Genomic DNA, 19850 nt, shown 5'->3' on the forward strand with positions numbered 1-19850 from the left:
TTATAAAAAGGAAGGAAGACCTTTAACGTGGATGCAGATTGTGAGGAAGCATATGGAGAACTACGAATAATATCAGAGGTGGCGCTAGATAGGAATACCTAGTGAATGAGGATCCAGAAAGCTGAATACAAATAGTTGGGAGAAGGCTAGATGGTTATCATTATGTTTTTAGATCAGAGTTTATTGCTCAAAGTGGATTTATTACTTTTTAGCATTGTAAGTTTATTAGTTGCATGACATTAGATCTATCTATGATGTTTATTCTTGCAGCTAAATTTTCTGTTGGGGCTTCTTGTGAAATGCGGATGAATGATAAAGAAGTTGTTGTAGGTTAAGTCTGAGTGTTCTCAAAGCTAGCAGGTAGATACATTTATAAAATTTTCAATACCAAAGGAATGGATATAAAGTTGCTACTCCAAAGTTTCAAAGTTCATGAATATAATTATATAAGAGCATGTTTTTCCTTGTTTAGCAGGACTCTTTTTGCCATTTAGAGGGACATTCCCTTACAAGATTTGTTTACACTGATTATGACATTCCGAAAGTGGTACAGTAGGATAGTTGCAACTTGCAAGTATGGTTTCGAAAACCACCGAAATGGGATGGTATAACCAATACTACATCATTTGGTGAGAAATCGGCATTGATACAGGTGCTGGGATGCTGAAATCGGCATTATGGTAGCTTTCATTTTTTTTTGAATCTGTCAGTTTTGATATGTACTGTTGATATCAGTACTCTATCATTCTAGTTGCAAAGCAATACAATATGTGGTATTGGTATTTAAACCCTTGGTTACAAGTTTTGCAGTTAAGGTTTCACTTCCACTGTTGTAAATTAGTTTCCTTGTACTAGAATCTTTTCCTAATTCAGCCACTGGAATTGTGGTTTATTTTTCAAACTGTTAGTCATCATGTACTTGAAATATGATTTTTTTTTTAATGATTAATTTCCAAATCTGATATCAGAACTGCTCTATAGCTGTTAAATTGCACCTCATTTGCTGGCATTTGCTCGCATAAAATATAATCTAGTATTTTGAGCTACAAAATTTTATAAAATGCCTTTCCTTGATCCTCTGTTAATTACATCTTTACGACCTATGATAATTTAGATTTCAGCATGCTCAATAGATTGTTGTTCTGATCTCAGTTAGTCCTGAATTTGGTTCTCAGTGCAGATGCTTGGTCTCAGGACAAATTGCAAATTAGATCAAGAAAGGTCCATGTTGAGCTTGGGAGAGTTGGACAGGCTTCCTTATGCTCCTTCTTGGCTCTGATCCACTTTTCCTAGACCTATACAAATCAAACAGAGAAAGAACAGATCTAGATCATGTCAAAATTTGGGCAATTTCGGACAAAATCCTTTCTGTAGTCTCTGTTTTTTACATCCCTTGATATGATTTTCAGCTGATCGGTTCTACTTGCACTTATTTTTTTACATCAGAATTTGTCTTATAAGAAAAGTAGTTACGAAGACAGCAGGATGTCTTGGTCCTCTCGATAACTAAAAAGGAATAATAGGAGCTAATGTCCTAAATTTTGGAATGGATCTATAATGTTAGCAATGTAGCACAAAATTTTGTTTCCTTGAGCGTTTAGCTATTTGTTTATATGATAGTGTCTTAATTATTTCATTTTGAGAGGGAGGGCGAATATACAATATGGCTCATTACTTTTGTAACTATATACAACTTAGATCGAGAAAAATATATCTCCCATCAGACTCAAGGTGGGTCATAAGCTAAAATTGAGGACAACATTATCTAAGGTATGTGACTTGTTATAAAGAAAGCGACAAATTGGTCTTTTGGTGAGCATCCAAGCCACAAATAAGGTACTTTAGATTCACGCAGGACTTGCATCTTAGTCAAAGCAAAATAATATAGAAGTGGAACGGATGAGCTCCAGCAAGAAAGAAGGCAATTAATAAAATGCCTTCTCAAGACACTTGATTATGGAGCCTAAGATGCTGGCGATGTACATCAAGTCTTTTTGTCATGCTTTTAGGGTGTTAAAGTGGATAAGTTGTCATATATCAGCCAAAAGATAGCATCATTATGTTGGCCGTTGGTAGCATCATTGCCCTTTTGGAGTGCATGTTATATATCCATCATAATTGTCAAAAATTCTATACAACAGGTCGGAACTGCAGTCATGATGTTTGGTGCTGGGATACTATAAAATTTCAATTTCCATTTTCCGGTATTTAATATGCACAATGATTTTGTCCAGCAACCTGTCTGGAGCTTAATTATTTTGGTCACATCTTGAGATATCTGGAGATCATAAAAGAATGTATATGTGGTGAATGACTTCCCCACAACAATTGGCTAAACCCCACTTACCATGATGGTGAACCACATTATGTTTTTTTTGAAGCTACTCTTAGTCTGACATTAGGATATTTATGTACATTAACAAAAGATAACGGTTGATAAATGCTTCTGTGTTATCAGCAAACATGTTCAACATCATTCTTTTTATTGCACAGGGAGCATCCATTGTTGAACTACCAGATGGCTGGGAATGGACTGATGATTGGCATGTGGATATGACATCTGTAAGAACGGCTGATGGCTGGGTTTATGCTCCAGATACTGAACATCTAAAGTGGCCTGAGTCATCAGATCATGTAAATTCTGTAAATTATGCTCGGCGAAGAAAATTGTTAAGGCATAGGAGACGCATCGTATGCGATGGAGATGATCAAATTTCAGTTGGACTATTGAAACCTGGTGATACTATGCCTCTTCCATTATCAGGCTTGGCGCATCCCATAATATCATACGTCTTGCAATTAAGACCACAAAATTCCATTGATAGAAGAGAATATTCATGGAGTGTTGTACTTAAGAAACATGATCAGACTGAAATTTCTGAAGGACATGAAGAGTCACCTGAAATCTGTGTATCAGCTCTCACAGAGTCTGATAGCCTCTTGTTTTGTTCGCAAATAGATGGAACTTCTTCAAAGCTTTCCCAAGGCTTGTGGTTTTGTTTAAGCACACAAGCCAAAGAGATTGGTAAAGATATGAATTCTGATCCCATTCATGACTGGAACCTTATTGTCAACTCACCAATATCTTTAGTCAATTACCTCCCCTTTTCTGCGGAATATAGTGTTACCGTTAATCAATTGAGTGAAGAAAACAATACTTGCTCCCTAGGTACTTTAGGTCCAGGTGAAACTGTCAAGATTTACAATGCTGATCTGCGAGATCCCTTGTATTTGTCACTTGTTCCTGAAGGGGGATGGCAACCAATTCATGTATGTTTCTTTCTTTATTTATTGTTACTGTGGAGTCATGAAGTTGTGCTTTTAGTTTATTATCATTACTCATAAATTTTCTTTTTCTGAAGGAGCCTGTTCCTATATCACATCCAAGCAGAATGCCGTCGAAAATGATAAATCTGAGAAGTTCTCTTTCTGAAAGGTGTGTATATGAAAAAAAAAATATATATTATTTTGCATGTTCTTTCAGCCTTTTTCAGGTTCTTTCTGTTCTTGAGTTTGGTGAAAACAAACTGCCATTTGTTTTGCAGGATTGTCCAAATCATTCTTGAACAAAATTATGATAAGGACCGCTTGATAGCAAGAATTGTTAGAATCTATGTTCCTTATTGGATTTCAATTGCAAGATGCCCACCACTTCTATATACTGTGGTTGACCTTTCAGGAAGAAGAGAGAAAAGACATATTTCAGTCCCATTTCATTCTAACATAAGAACTGAAAAGATTCTTTGGCAGATTAGGGAAGAGGAAATGGTTGGCGGATACACCATAGCTTCTGCAATGAACTTCAAACTTTTGGGTTTCTCAGCATCAATAAGTAAACCTGGCAAGGAGTGCTTTGGACCTGTTAAGGACCTTTCTCCCCTGGGTGATATGGTAGGTTTTATTTCTAACTTACCTTCTTGTGCTGTGTTCCAATTAGCAGGTAAAGAAAGTCTTTCTAATTATTTCTATTATTTTTGTTCACTTTAGGATGGTTCAGTTGATCTTTCTGCTTATGATACTGATGGCAATTGTATGCGGCTCCTTGTTTCCTCCAAACCATCCCCTTATCAAGCTGTTCCTACAAAGGTAAACAACTTGACATGATTGGTATTGGTCAAGTTCAATTTTGAATAGCTGCATTTAAAGTTTTAAATGTTGCTGATCTTTTCAGGTTATTTCCATACGTCCATACATGACATTCACAAACAGACTTGGTGAAGATTTATACATTAGGTTTGGTGTTGGAGATGAACCTAAGGTCCTGCATAAAACTGACTCGAGAGTTTCTTTCATATATTCTGAAGGAGGAGGACCCGATAAAGTCCAAGTATTTTGCAACTTCCTTTGCTCTCTTTCTCTGTTAATTCTATATCTTAAAAGGAAAAAAAGTATCGCATGCATACAATTCTGAGGTGCATAGATGTGTCTACATGTATTAATCATACAAATGCTTACCTTATGTATTAGTGGAGGTTAGAGTATGCATGCATTTGTTGCGGCCAAACAGTTCATTTTACTCCAAGTCTCAAGCCGTGATCATCATAATAATTCGAAATTGACATTAATACTTAGAAGATAATCATAAAAGAAACCATATGACCAAAGTAATGTAACTGAAATTGCGTTATAATCCATAACTTTTACATAAAAAGACTCACAAACTTAAATCATATCGTACCCTTACAGATACAAACAAGATGCCAGCTAAGTGTCATGTCAGCAATCACTAGATCCAAAGGGGCAACTTGGAGTCACTGATTCCACTTTTTCAAGAAGCCCAATATAGATCTCATCACTCCATTGGTCAATGAGCTAAACAGTTTAGCAAGTAATCATCTATCATGGCCAATGAATTTAAGTTTCCACTGAAAATCAAATCAAATGTTGGTTTGAAATTTTGTTGAATATTCATTGGAACTTTTTTTTAATGAAATACCAAAATCAAAGTTTTCAAAAAGAAATAAGATGCAACAAAAGGTGTAGAAGACAAATTTAGGAGCAGGTTTATATTATTGACATTTGTATGTATTTATGTATGGATGTGTATGTATATGTATATATGTGTGTATGTATATATGTGATATATGTATATATTGCCCTTCGAAGCAAATATATAATTTCATTTAGAAACTAATAATCTGTCCATTGTGTGCATACAAAAAATTGTTGAAGTAAAACGTAAATTTTCTTGGTTGGGCATCAGTTGTAGTTGAGGCTTGTTATGGGCTTAGCTGGGCTTATTAGGAAGTCATTGGAGAACTTCCAAGGGAATCATCTGGAGTAGCATGACATCTGTAGCTTGAGTCATGGGACAATGAGAGTTATAACGTGAATGAAAGAATGCCCTGGTGTCACCTGAAGCTCAAGGATAATGCCCGAGAGGTGCTACAGTGTTGAAAGGAAAGGAGAGAATAAAGCACTCCAGAAGGACAAAGGTAGATGAAGGTTCAAGCTCCAAAGGACTTATGTATAAAACATCCTTTAGCATGCAATAATTTTAAGACATGTTCTCGTTTTAGAAACATTTTTTTATTGTTCAGCTAATAGCGAATGAGGATGTGACTATTCTTGCATTGTGCAGATATGATTGCTGGTGGGGATCTCTCAATTGTGGTTGAATTCCTTGTGAAATGTCTTTTTAAGATCTTGAATGCTCTTGAGTCTTTATATGAGCCCTGTCTAAAACTTGAGGAACAAAAGTTGAAATTCATGCAGTGAACCTCACTCTAGATAATCTTCCCTCTTCAAAAAAAGAAAAAAACATACACACACAGACATTTGTATACATATAGTTACAGTGGGTTCTGTTCTTGTCATTGATAATTTAAGTTACAGAACATGAACTAACATTTTATCTGCATATGTGATGTAGCGTTATCAACTGGTATCTCTGACCAGTGAATATACAATTACTAAGCGTAATGTTTCGTGATTAGCATGGGTATACATTACGATGGAATATAACATCCAGTAAAAATAATGTACTAGTTGGAGTCATTTCCTATTTCGAATAAGAACCACATATTTGGCCAGTTTAAAGTAGATGATATAAACTCAAGTCTTTTTGTGTTTTTTGCACTTTTCCTGCCACATATCATTGTGTATAAGTAATTTATCTCCATCATTTTATTATAGTTTAATTGTTTATTATGGCAATTTACCATTGGAATATTATCATTTTATTTGTACGAGTAACTTGAATAACTATTAGATGTCCATGCCATTTACATCCTTTGAAGCATGCTTGCAAAATTATCCATAATATTCATGTCACGCCCTTGACCCGAGATTTGCAAGCAAGGATTGCGGCAACTGCGGCATACTCATGGAGAACTCTCCCACAAGCATGCAAAGCATTTTAACAAGATGCTAAATGCATTGCAATGAAGCTAATATAAATAACCAAAATTTAAATTTCAATTTATTAACAAAGCCAACTAACAGTAAAATTTTAAAAGTCTTACATCACTTAAATCTCAATTAATAATCCTATAAAACATAATAATAAATCTAAACTCCCGTTGATACCGTCAAATCTTGCTTCTAATCTCTTTTCCAAAGCAGTACTAACATCCACAACTATTTTAATCTGAAAAGAAAGAAGAAATAATAAGCTCAACAGCCTAGTAAGTAATGAATACCTTAACTAGATAATTCATATGATAACAAAGAATACAATAGTCAAAATATCATTTACCATTAATCAGTGTAAAAAAACATAATCATTTCATTTTCAAAACATAAATCCAGTAATTCCAATATCTTCCAAATATGCATATATATAATTATAAATTCGATTTGAAATAAATCATATTCAACTCAACAATCTTTAACTATGACAACACTTATACCTTGCGGCTAGGCCAGAAATAAAACCGCACTTATATCCTACTAAGTGGGCCGGAATATTGTAGTTACCCTACGGCATGAGTGAGAATACATCTATACCTTATGGTGGGGCCAGAAATAGAATAGTGAGCTTAGTAACAAGTCAAAATGCCAATGCATAACACCCAATGGTAGAATCTAGAACATTGTCAGGCTAAGAGTCCAAATCCAATACATATTAAAATTATTTTTACAGAATAATATATATTCCATATTCTAATCAATATATATATATATATATATATATGATATAAGATTAGTAAATAGTTATAGAAATAATTCGAAGAATATTACTTCAAAATTATGCATCAATTTACCATTCAAAATACAAATTCATAAAATTCAGAAATCACATATAAATTGATTAACAATTTATTTGATATTAAAATTAATATTATATAAATAAAAAAAATGTAGAAATGGCATATCATTACTTTGTATTAATAACATACAAATAAATCCCAATAATTCTGAGATTTTTTTAAGAACCTAATATCCAAAACTTATATTTTTATAAAAAATTAAATTAATATTTTAAAAAATAAAAATTCTAAGTTCCAACACCATTATAGGGCTGGTCAAACGAAAGTGGCCGATATCCCATTTGATCCAACTACATTGATGTTCTTGCTTGAACTAGGGTACATATTGTTGAACAGAATCATGGGTGATCAAATCTAATAGTACCTAGCCTAATTAGGATGGGTGCCGACATGCTGCTCGACAGTCATGGGTTAGGATATGTTCATCGGGGTTCATCAAAGTCATTGAGAAGAGCCCTTTATTGGATCAAACAATCCTAGAGAGAGTGGAGAGAGACAATCTCTTTATAGACAGAGAAACTAGAGAGAGAGAGAGGAGACAAACTCTCTTTTCTTTTTTTTTTTTTACTCTTCTTTTCTTGTCCTTTTTTTCCCCTTGGTTCGTTGGCCAAACAGGGGGTTACTTCCCCCTTCTTCATGAGATGGAGGAGTATTCGCCAATGGCCATGGCCAGAGGGCTGGTGATAGAAGGCCACCAGATGGTGGCCGGTGGCAGGGTGGCTAGAGAAGAGAGAAAGGATTGGTAATCCAAGAAAAATATGGGACAAAATAGGGTTTGGGTTTTCAAAAGAACTCTGGTGATTGCCGGCCGGAAACCATGGTCTTAGAGATTGAAAAGATGGGAATCAAGATCAGTTAGGAGGTTACAAGATCTTTACTTTTGTTTCCGATAAGATCTTGAGGTTGCTCAGCCAGCATGATTGACGGCGTTCAGCGAAGACTCGAACCAATCGCTGGAAAACAACCAATTAGAAACCAAGCTTTATTGATGGGGGTTGAAAGGAGGCTGTGGTGATTTAAATAGAGCTGAAACCCAGCTTTCTAATCCTTCTCGGTGATGGATTTCAGTCAGATTCAAGGTAGAAGATGACTCCCATTGGGAGTTTTTTTTTCCTTTGGGCCTAAACCAAGCTGCTGGGCTGGTCAAGTGGACTAGGCCCAGTGTGATATCAGGCTCTTTTTGGTTTGGGCTATTACAACTCAAAAAGAATATGAATGATTCTGGTTCTTTTTTGTTAGGTTAAGTTGTTTGCCTGAATTTGAATTGAACATTAAATGTCCTTCAATCTTGGTTGCATTGTGCTTGTTCTTTGTATATATGTATATTCTGCCTTTGATGTCTGCCTGCTTGCAATTTGTTCGAGGTAACCTTAATCTTTAAGATAACATGAATAATATAGATTGACAGTGGTGCGTCATATTTCTGTTTCTTGGCTTCACCCTTTGTGTATGCATATTATATGGATTGTAATGAGTAATTTAGAGATTAGTTATAGATATACTAAACAAATAAGAATCTCCTTTCTCAACCGGGAAACTGAATCCAATGTCAATTACCCAATGATCCTTCGAGATGGATGATAGAGCAATAAAAGAAAATTAGATGGTCTCAACTCTCAATAAGATTTGTTTACCTGGTTTAATAGATGATATCAAATTCTGCTGTTTTCCTTCCCCATGTAGAATCTATGGAAATGTGAAGTCCTTAAAGACTTATTTTCATGTTGCATGAGCTCAAATTACTGGATCTGTTAGAGTAGTTTCCTCTTCCAGTCAGTATTTTCTGCACACAGATGTTTTCCAATCAGGATTTCAAACCAATTCATAGGCCCCATGTCTAGAAAATTGTTAAATGTAGGGGTTTCATGTTGTCGAGTTTGCATGTTCTATAACAGTTGCAGGTAGTAAGGTTCAGAATTTTATTAAAGGAGAAACATTTTCTGAATCTGAATGACATCTAAGGCTACTCCTTAATGCTTATTTCTTTAATATTGTATAAATATGAAATCATACATGAGTCTGTCAGATGTTGAACTTATTTTATTTGCCTGAGTTTTCTTGGGTTCCTTACATGTCCATAATTGAATCTGTGTAATTGTTATATGGGATTTGTCTTCCGCATGATCTAATTGTTCCTACCAAATAATCTTCTAACACGGTCTAGGTTCGGCTGGAAGACACATGTTGGTGTTTTCCTGTAGAAATTGTAAAGGAAGACACCATCATTATAGTGTTACGAAAGCATCATGAAAGGAGATTTTTAAGGGCTGAAGTTCGTGGTTACGATGAGGGTTCACGTTTCTTAGTTGTATTACGTCTGGAGTCAGCAGATGGTCCTATCAGGTTTGTATTTATTTTGCGTTATATTTTATTGCTATTAATAACATTATAGGGAATATATGTTGAATGCAATTGCTGATTCTTATATTGGTATATCCTGTTTTTCAGAATTGAGAACAGGACCCTCAGTACAATAATCAATGTTCGCCAGTCTGGTTTAGATGAAGATGCATGGATCCACTTGGAACCACTTTCTACGACAAAGTTCTCTTGGGATGACCCATATGGGCAGAAACTTCTCGATCTTGGTATCCATAATAGAATTGAAACTTATGTTCAAAATGTCAACTTGGAAAAAACGGCAGATACTTGTGCAGATTTGAGAGCGCAGGGTATCCAGATTCATGTCATGGAATTTGGAGATATCAAAATTGTTCGATTCACTGATGACAGAACCCAATTGGAATCACATAAGGAGCATGATCTTGCAACTGTTGACAACTGGAGCACTTCACATCTACAGACTAGTACGCCTTTGGAGCTTATTATTGAACTGGGGGTTGTGGGGGTTTCACTGATAGATCATAGACCAAGAGAGCTCTTGTATCTGTACTTGGAGAAAGTCTTTCTTTCATATTCAACAGGGTATGATGCTGGAACAACAAGCAGGTAAGATGTTGGTGATGGTCAATTGCAAAGCTGTACTTACTAGTTCAGTTGATTCTGTGATGCTCCCCAAGATACAACTCTAAAATATACTTACACGTTGGAAGTTATAGTGTTGTAGAAACTATCTTACATAAACTGATATCTTTAACATATTACATTGGCATTATATGCTTGCACACTTATTGCTGCAATATGTTGACAGATACACCTTATATTCTATTTGGCAAGATAAGTAGATATTTTAGTTTAGCATATCGCTAGAGTTGTTTTGGCTGACTATCCCATTGTGGCTGTGTTTATATATGTGTGTTTAGCAAGATAACCTGATATTTTAGTTTACTATATTACTGTAGTTAGGCCTGAAAATGGGTTTAGACACAATCTTTCTAAATCCGGTTTCGTATGCGATTCGGATCGGATTTGGATGAAAATCAAATCCAGATCTGAATTTGAATATCTATTTATAACCTTTGCCAGATATGGATAGCAATTCAGATTTAAAGGCTTCTTTGTATTTGGCTCCTAATATTTGGTAAAAAATCCAGCTCGGATCATGATATCCAGCAAAAATCCACTGTTCTCTAGATTAGTAGGTGAAGCCTAGGGCTTGAACAGGAAACACTGCGATAAAAAAGCAAGCACCCAGCCATCAAACTATGATGTTTTTTCTAATATAAATAGGTAGTTAGTTTTACTTACTGAAAAGCTTTCAGGTCATTAAATAACCATTTCTTGTATATTGCTGTAATTCATATTTTAATCATTATTTTCTATAAAAATATTTTTTTATTTGATAAAAAATGGAAAATTATTTTTATATATTTTCAAAATTTTATTGCTAAAAATATTTATATTTCTACATTTATACATATTTTCCAATAATTTTTCTTACAACCTCTCTAAAAAATAGATAATTCGTGATTATCTTTTGTTTACGTTATATTTAAATAATAATGATTATATTTGATAAAAAATAATTAATTTTTATATTATTTATTTTAAATAATTTTTATATTATTTTATTTTAAATAGTTTTAATTTTTAATATTTAAATAAAAATCCAGTCAAACAAGTAAGTTGGACTCTTAACCACATCTTGTCTCCATGCGGGTTCAATAATCATGCCTTAAATCTTTAGTCATCTTATGTCACATGCAATTTACATAGTAAATTATGTTACCATCCTTTATGATTATATAATTAATATTGGTTTTCATCATTAAGTTCGACCAAAAATCTGACTTATATCTGAATAATATTTGACTTATTTCTGTATTTGGACAGAAAAAATATGGATGTAACTAATATCCGACTTATATATGTATCTGCTTGCAGCAAATATGGATATTGATTTTGATATCCGTTTAATATTCATAGCCGTATTCATATTCATTGAAAAAATATGGATACAAATATGGATATACCTGTATTTGTTCTGTTTTGCTTCCTAACTGGAGTTGTTTAAGCTGACTAATCCATTGTGACTGTGTGCATGTGTGTCTGCATGCTTGCATGTAGGTATGCATGACATGTAGCAAGCATGCATGCATGTATGTATGAATACCTAAAACAATAACATTGGAATTCATTTTACCTTTGATAACAATAAATGAAGAATACTTTGTGGGGACTAACACCCTGCATTTTGAACTTTGACATCTTTGGTATCCTCAAGTTTATATATGGGTTCTGGTAATATTAATATGATGGCTAGTGGTAAGTGAGGGTCAGAATTTGGGGCATGTTTTTGAGTTCTTTTGGTGTATATAATTGAGTTCGTCATTGTTATGAGCATCATCTGCTAGTCAACACTTCTTTTAAATTATTTGTGCATTTTGTTCACAGATGTATCATATATCAACATTGTAACAAAGGTAATTTACAACAATGTCATTTTTAGTGCTAATACAGAAATGTTTATTTAGTGCAAACTAAGATCATCAGGATCACTACATGCATGTCTTACATGTTGTTGTAAATACTGCAACAAGAATTAGATTCTTGTCACTTCATATTAAGAAAGTGTTTTTTTTTTTTCCAGTAATTCATACATTTAACGGTGCATAACTTCTATTTATTTTTAACTATGACCTGAATAATATACGTGCACATGCATGATTAATATTATTGCATGTCGAGTCAAGAGTTTTTGTATTTAGCAAGTAAAATTACTCGGCTTCTGCTTCACTTGGCGCTGCATGGTCATGGACAGAGGGCAAGTGATGGTCTTTTACCTATAAGTCAATGATTCCATTAGCTGTTATATATTTTGCTTTCAACACAACAGATGTGCCATCCCTTTTTCTGCCCTGTTTGAATGGAGATGATCTCATTATTTCTCCAGTGTAAATGCATAAATATTTATTAACTATACACACAAAACACAAAGGAAAACATAAATCTAGTAAAATGCAAATGTAATGCAACTGAAATAAATGCAATAGTTGATTTGGAATAATTTTCACAAAGCGTTTCACCTAGGTGTCTCCAAAAGATTACTTGGTTTATTTGCAGTAATGGTTGCCATGGGGTTTAAAGTTCTTATATATTTGCTGGGATTAACAATGACCATACATTTTACTACCTATTAGAAATTATAAAGTAAATTAAGTATCCAGATTTATCTATTTGTACTTTTGTAGTATCTCTTAGTTGTATAAATCTTGTGTTGTCTTAATCGTTTTGACATATCACCTTTTGCCAGGTTTAAACTCATTATTGGTCAATTACAACTTGATAACCAGCTGCCATTAACATTGATGCCTGTTCTTTTGGCACCTGAGGATATGCCTGATATTAACCATCCAGTCTTCAAGGCGACTATCACAATGAACAATGAGGATGCTGATGGCATTCAGATTTACCCATATGTTTATGTCCGGGTAAGTTTAAGCATCATGATCATACTTTAGAACAATGACTTCTAAATGTAGCAGTCTTATGTATTTACACTGCCAGCATTTCCTCTTTGTATATACTAGGTAACTGATAAATGTTGGAGATTGAATATTCATGAGCCAATCATATGGGCATTGGTGGATTTTTACAATAATCTTCGTCTAGATAGCATCCCCAGCAGCTCAAATGTTGCTCAGGTTGATCCAGAGATACGTATAGAGTAAGTGTTTATTTCTTGTTCATCATATTAAAATATGAATTTTAGATACCAAGGTTTGTTGTATCGGTTGTTACTTGTTAATGTACTATACCAGGTATATTGAACTAGTACGTAGTCTCGTACCGTACCTACACTTGGTATGCCTCACCGTCTTGTGTGGTACCGCATACCAACACCGTAATATGATAGTATTGGTACGAAGTTCAATACCAAGATGGTGAACCTTATTAGATACTCTATTCAAGCTTAGTAGATTTATTAATTCTTTTATGTTTATTGGATGTATTGTCTGCAAAGATAGTCACATGCATTCCGGTTGTTATTCACTTGATACACTGTTGGACAGTTTGCTCTTGTATCAATCCAAACAGTGGCAACTTCTTAGTTATCCACTTTATCCTCTTTGGCTGGTTCAAAATGCATGTGCAGCTTACCAACTTGTCATTTTCTTTGGCTTTTTTTATTTGCTCTTCAAGCTTTGTCAGGAATCGTGGAGACAATATCAAGATTTGTAAATGATGGAAATTTTTGTTACTAGCTGTTGGGCCATTTGGTCATTTGGGACTTGAAGAATGGGTTTTTGGCATGATTCATGTGGTGTAATTGGTGGCTGCCTACTAACTGTTGGTTGATCTTGTATTTTGGGTAGGGGTGCAATCAAGCCGAGCCGAGCCAAGTACCAGGTTGCTCACTCTTAGCTCATCACCTGAACAACCTGCTTGAGCTCAGCTCAAACTCCAGCTGAGCTCAATAGAACCTGCTCAAGCTCAGCTTGGCTAAGCTTTGATCAAGCTTTAGTCAAGCTGAGCCCTGCTCTCCCACTACATTTGAATAACACAGGTGTTGAGGCTTGGCTTGTTTATGAACCTAGTTTTGAAATCTGTCCAAGCGCAGCTCATTTTTTGACTGAACTGAGACTGAAATGTGCTGCTGCTGAGCTGAGCCCACCTGCTTATGAGCAGCTAAGATTATTTGTAGCCCTGATTTTGAGCTGATTATTTGGTTGTCCCAGTATTCACAAATATGAGAATGGGCATATTTCCTGTTAATGAACTTTTCTTTTTGCCTCCCCTTTCTGCTAATCTACTGTTTTTTCCTGTCGTTATTCCACTCTTTAAAATATATCTAAAATGGGCTACTAATAATTTTCTGTGGTGTAGTAAACACAAATAGGATCAGTCTCTCCCTCCCCCCCCCCCCCCCCCAACCTTCTCTGGGGTTGTGAGTTACAGTACTTAGAACAGTAACAATTAGAACTCAAACCATTGTTATATAGGAACACGTCTCCAAATCCTATATGCAACCAATTAGAAGTCACACCATTTTATATTAGGAGCAAGTCTCCAAATCCTATATGCAACCAATTAATATAACCATACTTTCTCCTTCCGTGAATAACTTCTGTTCCTCTTTTTCAATCAACATTTTTATTGATTATTGAGAAATAAGAGATCATATTTCTTATCTTGTCTGACTGTTGTGATGCAATACTTGCTTTATTATTTCTGCCGTACAACCTGTGACCTTATAAAGCAAATATCAACTTAAAACTTAAGGCAGAGTTCTTGTTCATAACTTGTATCTATAAAAATAATGAAAAGTAATTAAGAGATGTATTATTATTTCTTGTAGAATATACAACTAGTTTGATACGATTTTTGTCTGTGCAGATTGATTGATGTGTCAGAGGTACGGTTGAAGCTGTCATTGGAGACTGCACCAACCCAAAGACCGCATGGTGTCCTTGGTATGTGGAGCCCTGTACTGTCTGCTGTCGGGAATGCTTTTAAGATTCAGGTAAGTGGAAAGTGATTTTTCTTTGTGATATGTCAATTCATCATCTTAAAAATAACAGTCAAAAGTGAAATTCTTTGGTCTAACTGGATTAAAATTTCAATTTCAATAAACTGTCTTATTTCTAGATGTTTAATTTTGATATCGGTCCAATCTGAAATGGTTATATTAGCTTTTCTTTGATGTTCTGCCTGCATAAAGAATTGTTATTTAGTAATCTGGATTGTATCAAATTGCCACATATTACATAATACGCTTGATATATTAATATCTGTATCTAGCACATGTGAAATTTCAAACTTTCTTGAGTCCTAAAGACTTGTGGATGAGTTATTAAAATTAAACAGATTAACTGAGGAACAAAAGTAGACAGATTTTTTTTATGCTAGACTAGTAGTTCAACTAGTTTCTTCAATTTAATGGCCCTATAAATCACCCCGTTGTGATTCCTTAAATTCTTGTGTGTTTGCCTTAGGTGCATCTTAGGAAGGTGATGCACAGAAGTAGGTTCATGCGGAAAAGCTCCATAATTCCTGCTATTGTAAATCGTATTAGGAGAGATCTCATCCACAATCCTTTGCATCTAATATTCTCTGTCGATGTGCTTGGTATGACAAAATCAACTTTGGCATCACTTAGTAAAGGATTTGCAGAGCTTTCGACAGATGGACAGTTTCTCCAATTGCGCTCGAAGCAGGTAAAATCCTCCTCTTCCTTCTTCTTCCTTTCTTCCCTCTGTCACACACACTCTAAACTGCAAGCTGTTTCAGGTGTGGTCAAGGAAAATTACTGGTGTAGGTGATGGAATACTTCAAGGGACAGAAGCTCTTGCACAAGGTGTAGCATTTGGAGTCTCCGGTGTTCTGAGAAAACCTGTAGAGAGTGCGAGACAGTATGGTATCCTGGGGCTTGCTCATGGTCTTGGGCGTGCCTTTTTAGGGTTTGTTGTTCAGCCATTGAGCGGAGCACTGGATTTTGTCTCATTAACAGTAGATGGCATTGGTGCCAGCTGTGCCAGATGCTTAGAGATCTTAAATAACAAGTCAGTAACTGAAAGAATTAGAAATCCCCGTGCTATTCATGCAGATGGTGTCATCAAAGAGTATAATGAAAGAGAAGCAGTTGGGCAGGTACATCTATTGCTTACTGGTGTTTTAATGTTAATGTAGCCTTTTGCTGTTTTCTGAGAAGAAGAAAAATGGACTGAATGAACAACTGAATCTGTTCCCTTGCTTGAACAGTCTGTAGTCTTCGGATATCAAAGTTTTCACTATTCTACCTTTATATATATATATATATAAAGTTTTTGAGATTCTAAATCACTTTTGTGAACCTTGAAACACCATTTATTCTTGAAGTCAAGTTTTGGATTTAACAGAAGGCATTCTTTCCAATTCCAGTCATTTCTTGGTCCCAAGCCTTGTAGCTTTAGAGGCACCTCAATCTTTTCACGGTTGGTGAGTTTAATGATCAATAGCAAATTTACCGAGTGGCTTACTGAAAAAATGCAGATGTAAACATTGATTTGCTATTCAATTTTAGCAAGCAATCAGCTAGGAATTCATAATGCAACAATACTTTGACAGCACTTAAATTCATAAAATCCTTAATCATAAGTATTTAGTTGAATTATTCTGTTGTAATAAAATTGTAGTTCCTGTTTGTACGTACTCACTAATATACCGTTTCCAGATGGTCCTCTACCTGGCAGAGGCTAGTGGACATCTGGGTTGTACTGATTTATTCAAAGAGCCTTCGAAGTTTGCATGGTCTGATTATTATGAAGACCATTTCATTGTGCCTGGTCAAAGGATTGTTCTAATAACAAACAAGCGTGTCATGCTGCTCCAGGTTGGGAATTATAGTTCCTTATGCTTGTTATTTTATCTTGTGTGTTTTATCATCACTGACATTTTTTCTTTGTTTTCTTTCCACTGCAGTGTTTGGCTCTAGATAAAATGGACAAAAAACCTTGCAAGATATTATGGGATGTACCCTGGGAAGAACTTCTGGCATTGGAGTTGGCTAAAGCAGGATACCCAAAACCCTCTCATGTGATTATTCATATCAAGAACTTTGCGAGGTCAGAAAAATTTGTACGTCTCATCAAGTGCAATGTCGAGGATGATGAAACGCAAGAACCTCAGGCTGTTGTAATATGTTCTTCCATACGGAAAATGTGGAAAGCACACCAAGCAGATGCTAAGATATTAGTTTTAAAGGTTAGTACTTTGCATGGGTTGGTGGATGGGTGATATGACAACGTAGGCAGACTGCTCATGTTGCAACTTTTAATGAACAGGTTCCTTCAAGCCAGCGGCATGTACAATTTGCATTGGATGAAACAGATGGGAGGGATTCTCATAGCCGGCTTAGGCCTTTGATAAAACAAAGAGGAAATTCAATTTCTGATGAGAGGAGATTTACAAAGCACAGTCTCAACTTTCAAAAGATCTGGAGCAGCGAACAAGAATGTAAAAGTCGATGCACATTGTTTCCAAAGCAGGTGGTGTTAAAGAAGTTAGCTTATTGATTTCTCCTTTCCATTACTAGTATCTGCAGCCTCACAATATGTGATTGACATGCATTAATAGGTTGCTGATGATGGGACAATTTGCAGCATATGGAGGCCCCTTTGTCCTGATGGGTAATTTATCATGAAGTCTGATCTCTAGGACTTTGTCAAAGTTTTCTTTACTCATTATCATGTCAATAGTTATAAAATCAATATTTTCTTCAAAGTTATATAAATTTATAAAGCTCACGCCAATGGGTTGTAAATGTCAAGACTTGCAACGCAAATTTCTTCAGTAATTATCAGTCTTCCATTGCTATTCAGTGATGCAGATTTTAATGTCTGCTCTCTTTTCGATATAACTTCTGCGGAGTATGTTATCTTCTGAAATGTTGAATTTTAGAGTTGGTCTAGATCACTGCTTTGTTATAGTGTTTTGATATAGTTTATCTGCAAATTGCTTACATGCTATTTAGCACCAAAGCTACTCCAACCAGTTGGCCAGAGTTTGGTAGTTGTCATAATCCCGAAGACTTTAGTTCAATCATTGCTGGCATGCTATCTTTCTGAATGGTGAATTCTAGATTTGGACTAGATTACTACTTTGTTGTAGTGGGTCGGTCTAGTTTATCTGCAAATAGCTTACATGCTATGTAGCGCCAAAAGTCTAATCATTGCTACTTGGAGACTGCACATAAAAGTAAAACTGTAATTAGAGACATCTATGTAGTGGGAAAGCCTTGGGTCCAGCACCATGCTGGAATCTGAAGCCCCCCTGAGTAGGATTTATTTATAATTATCAACTTTTCTCCTTTGGTGTGATAAGCCTGTCATTCTTTTTTTGTGCTGCTGCCTCTCAGCGCTCTCCTCTTAAATAAAGCATGTGCTGAATAATATTATGCTCTAATACTTATGCACGGTATGGATTGGTTTCTTTCAGGTATATTTCTGTAGGGGACATAGCCCATGTAGGCACCCATCCACCACATGTTGCAGCCATCTACCAAGATTCCGACCGGAATTTTGCACTTCCTATGGGCTATGACTTGGTAAGTTCTTAACTACCAAGTTGTGGTTTTGATTACTCTTTGTGAAGGTGGTCTTCTCTTAATGTGCAATTCTAGCATACTGCTATTGCTACCAGAAGATGGTGAGAAATTATTCAAACTATCTCCATCTGAGTGAAGGATATTGCTGTTAGAAAAATTGACTTGGTAATCACCTTATTGGACCACATTCATTGTGTAAAATGGTAAATTGAGGTCTACGTCCTAAATTGATTGCCATTTTATGTTTAGGTGCTGTTGAAAATTTTTACTCCTGGCGTTGATTTTGATGGCTGTTCTATATTTAATCATCTGCTCATGCCAAAACATGTTCAAAACAGGCACAACCATGTACACAAACTGGCCTCACTGTGTCAATGGACTCATGTAAAATGTTGATTTTGTCAGCACTGCATGTAAAGTGGCAGTCAAACTAAGGGATAGCTATTAAGTTCCCCATATAAAATGTAGAGCCAGTGAATCAGCAACTATTTAGTTGGCCATGGCTAAACATTTTCATGTGGCAACTAATCCTAATTTCTTTGCTCTTTCTACTCTATCGGATCATCCACATGATCAATGTTGAGATAGAAAAGCATCCACCTGTGGAGTTGGATACCGAGTTAATTAAGGGGTAGAGTTAACTTTGTGGATAGTAATTGTATCATGATGGTTATTTGAAATTGGTGACATTGGCTTTTTGTTATCTGTGCACAGGTTTGGAGAAATTGTGCTGAGGACTATGCAGCTCCTCTGTCGATTTGGCTTCCAAGACCACCAGACGGATACATCGCAGTTGGATGTGTGGCATTGGCTGCTTATGAAGAGCCTGCACTTGATTCTGCATACTGTGCGCGTGAAGGAATTGTAGAGGATGCACTCTTTGAAGAGCAAGTGGTGTGGTCTGCACCTGACTCCTATCCTTGGTCATGTTACATATACCAAGTCCAAAGTGAGGCGCTTCAATTTATTGCATTGCGGCAGCGGAAAGAAGAGTCTGAGTGGAGGCCAATGAGAGTTTCTGACCAAACTTCAGAAACTCCATCAGCTGGAAGATGAGATCAATTTTAGTAGAATTCAATTATCCAAGCTACCTGAGCAGCACGGACATGCAAGAGAAAAAGGGATTTCAAAGGAAAACTAGGTTGAAGACATTTCTGCTAATGGATGATTGGGAAGACATGTTGAGGGCTACCTGCTTGTACTGGAATAGGGTC

The 19850-nt window shown here is 35.6% G+C and overlaps 1 protein-coding gene across 1 annotated transcript in view; it reads left to right on the plus strand.

Annotated features, from left to right (window-relative positions):
- Window positions 1-19850, plus strand: part of LOC105043803 (uncharacterized) — an 85380-nt gene extending 65530 nt beyond the window's left edge. The window contains exons 47-64 of the mRNA XM_073255589.1: window positions 2494-3270; window positions 3363-3436; window positions 3546-3891; window positions 3988-4086; window positions 4172-4327; window positions 9376-9554; window positions 9660-10160; window positions 12865-13042; window positions 13142-13278; window positions 14949-15075; window positions 15548-15769; window positions 15843-16202; window positions 16765-16923; window positions 17013-17294; window positions 17375-17578; window positions 17667-17719; window positions 18528-18636; window positions 19351-19850. Of these exons, the coding sequence (XP_073111690.1) occupies window positions 2494-3270; window positions 3363-3436; window positions 3546-3891; window positions 3988-4086; window positions 4172-4327; window positions 9376-9554; window positions 9660-10160; window positions 12865-13042; window positions 13142-13278; window positions 14949-15075; window positions 15548-15769; window positions 15843-16202; window positions 16765-16923; window positions 17013-17294; window positions 17375-17578; window positions 17667-17719; window positions 18528-18636; window positions 19351-19692 (4305 nt within the window). The 3' untranslated portion in view covers window positions 19693-19850. The remainder of the gene's footprint in view (window positions 1-2493; window positions 3271-3362; window positions 3437-3545; window positions 3892-3987; window positions 4087-4171; window positions 4328-9375; window positions 9555-9659; window positions 10161-12864; window positions 13043-13141; window positions 13279-14948; window positions 15076-15547; window positions 15770-15842; window positions 16203-16764; window positions 16924-17012; window positions 17295-17374; window positions 17579-17666; window positions 17720-18527; window positions 18637-19350) is intronic.

This window comes from Elaeis guineensis, chromosome 4, assembly GCF_000442705.2.
Source record: "Elaeis guineensis isolate ETL-2024a chromosome 4, EG11, whole genome shotgun sequence".
Taxonomy (NCBI): Eukaryota; Viridiplantae; Streptophyta; class Magnoliopsida; order Arecales; family Arecaceae; genus Elaeis; species Elaeis guineensis.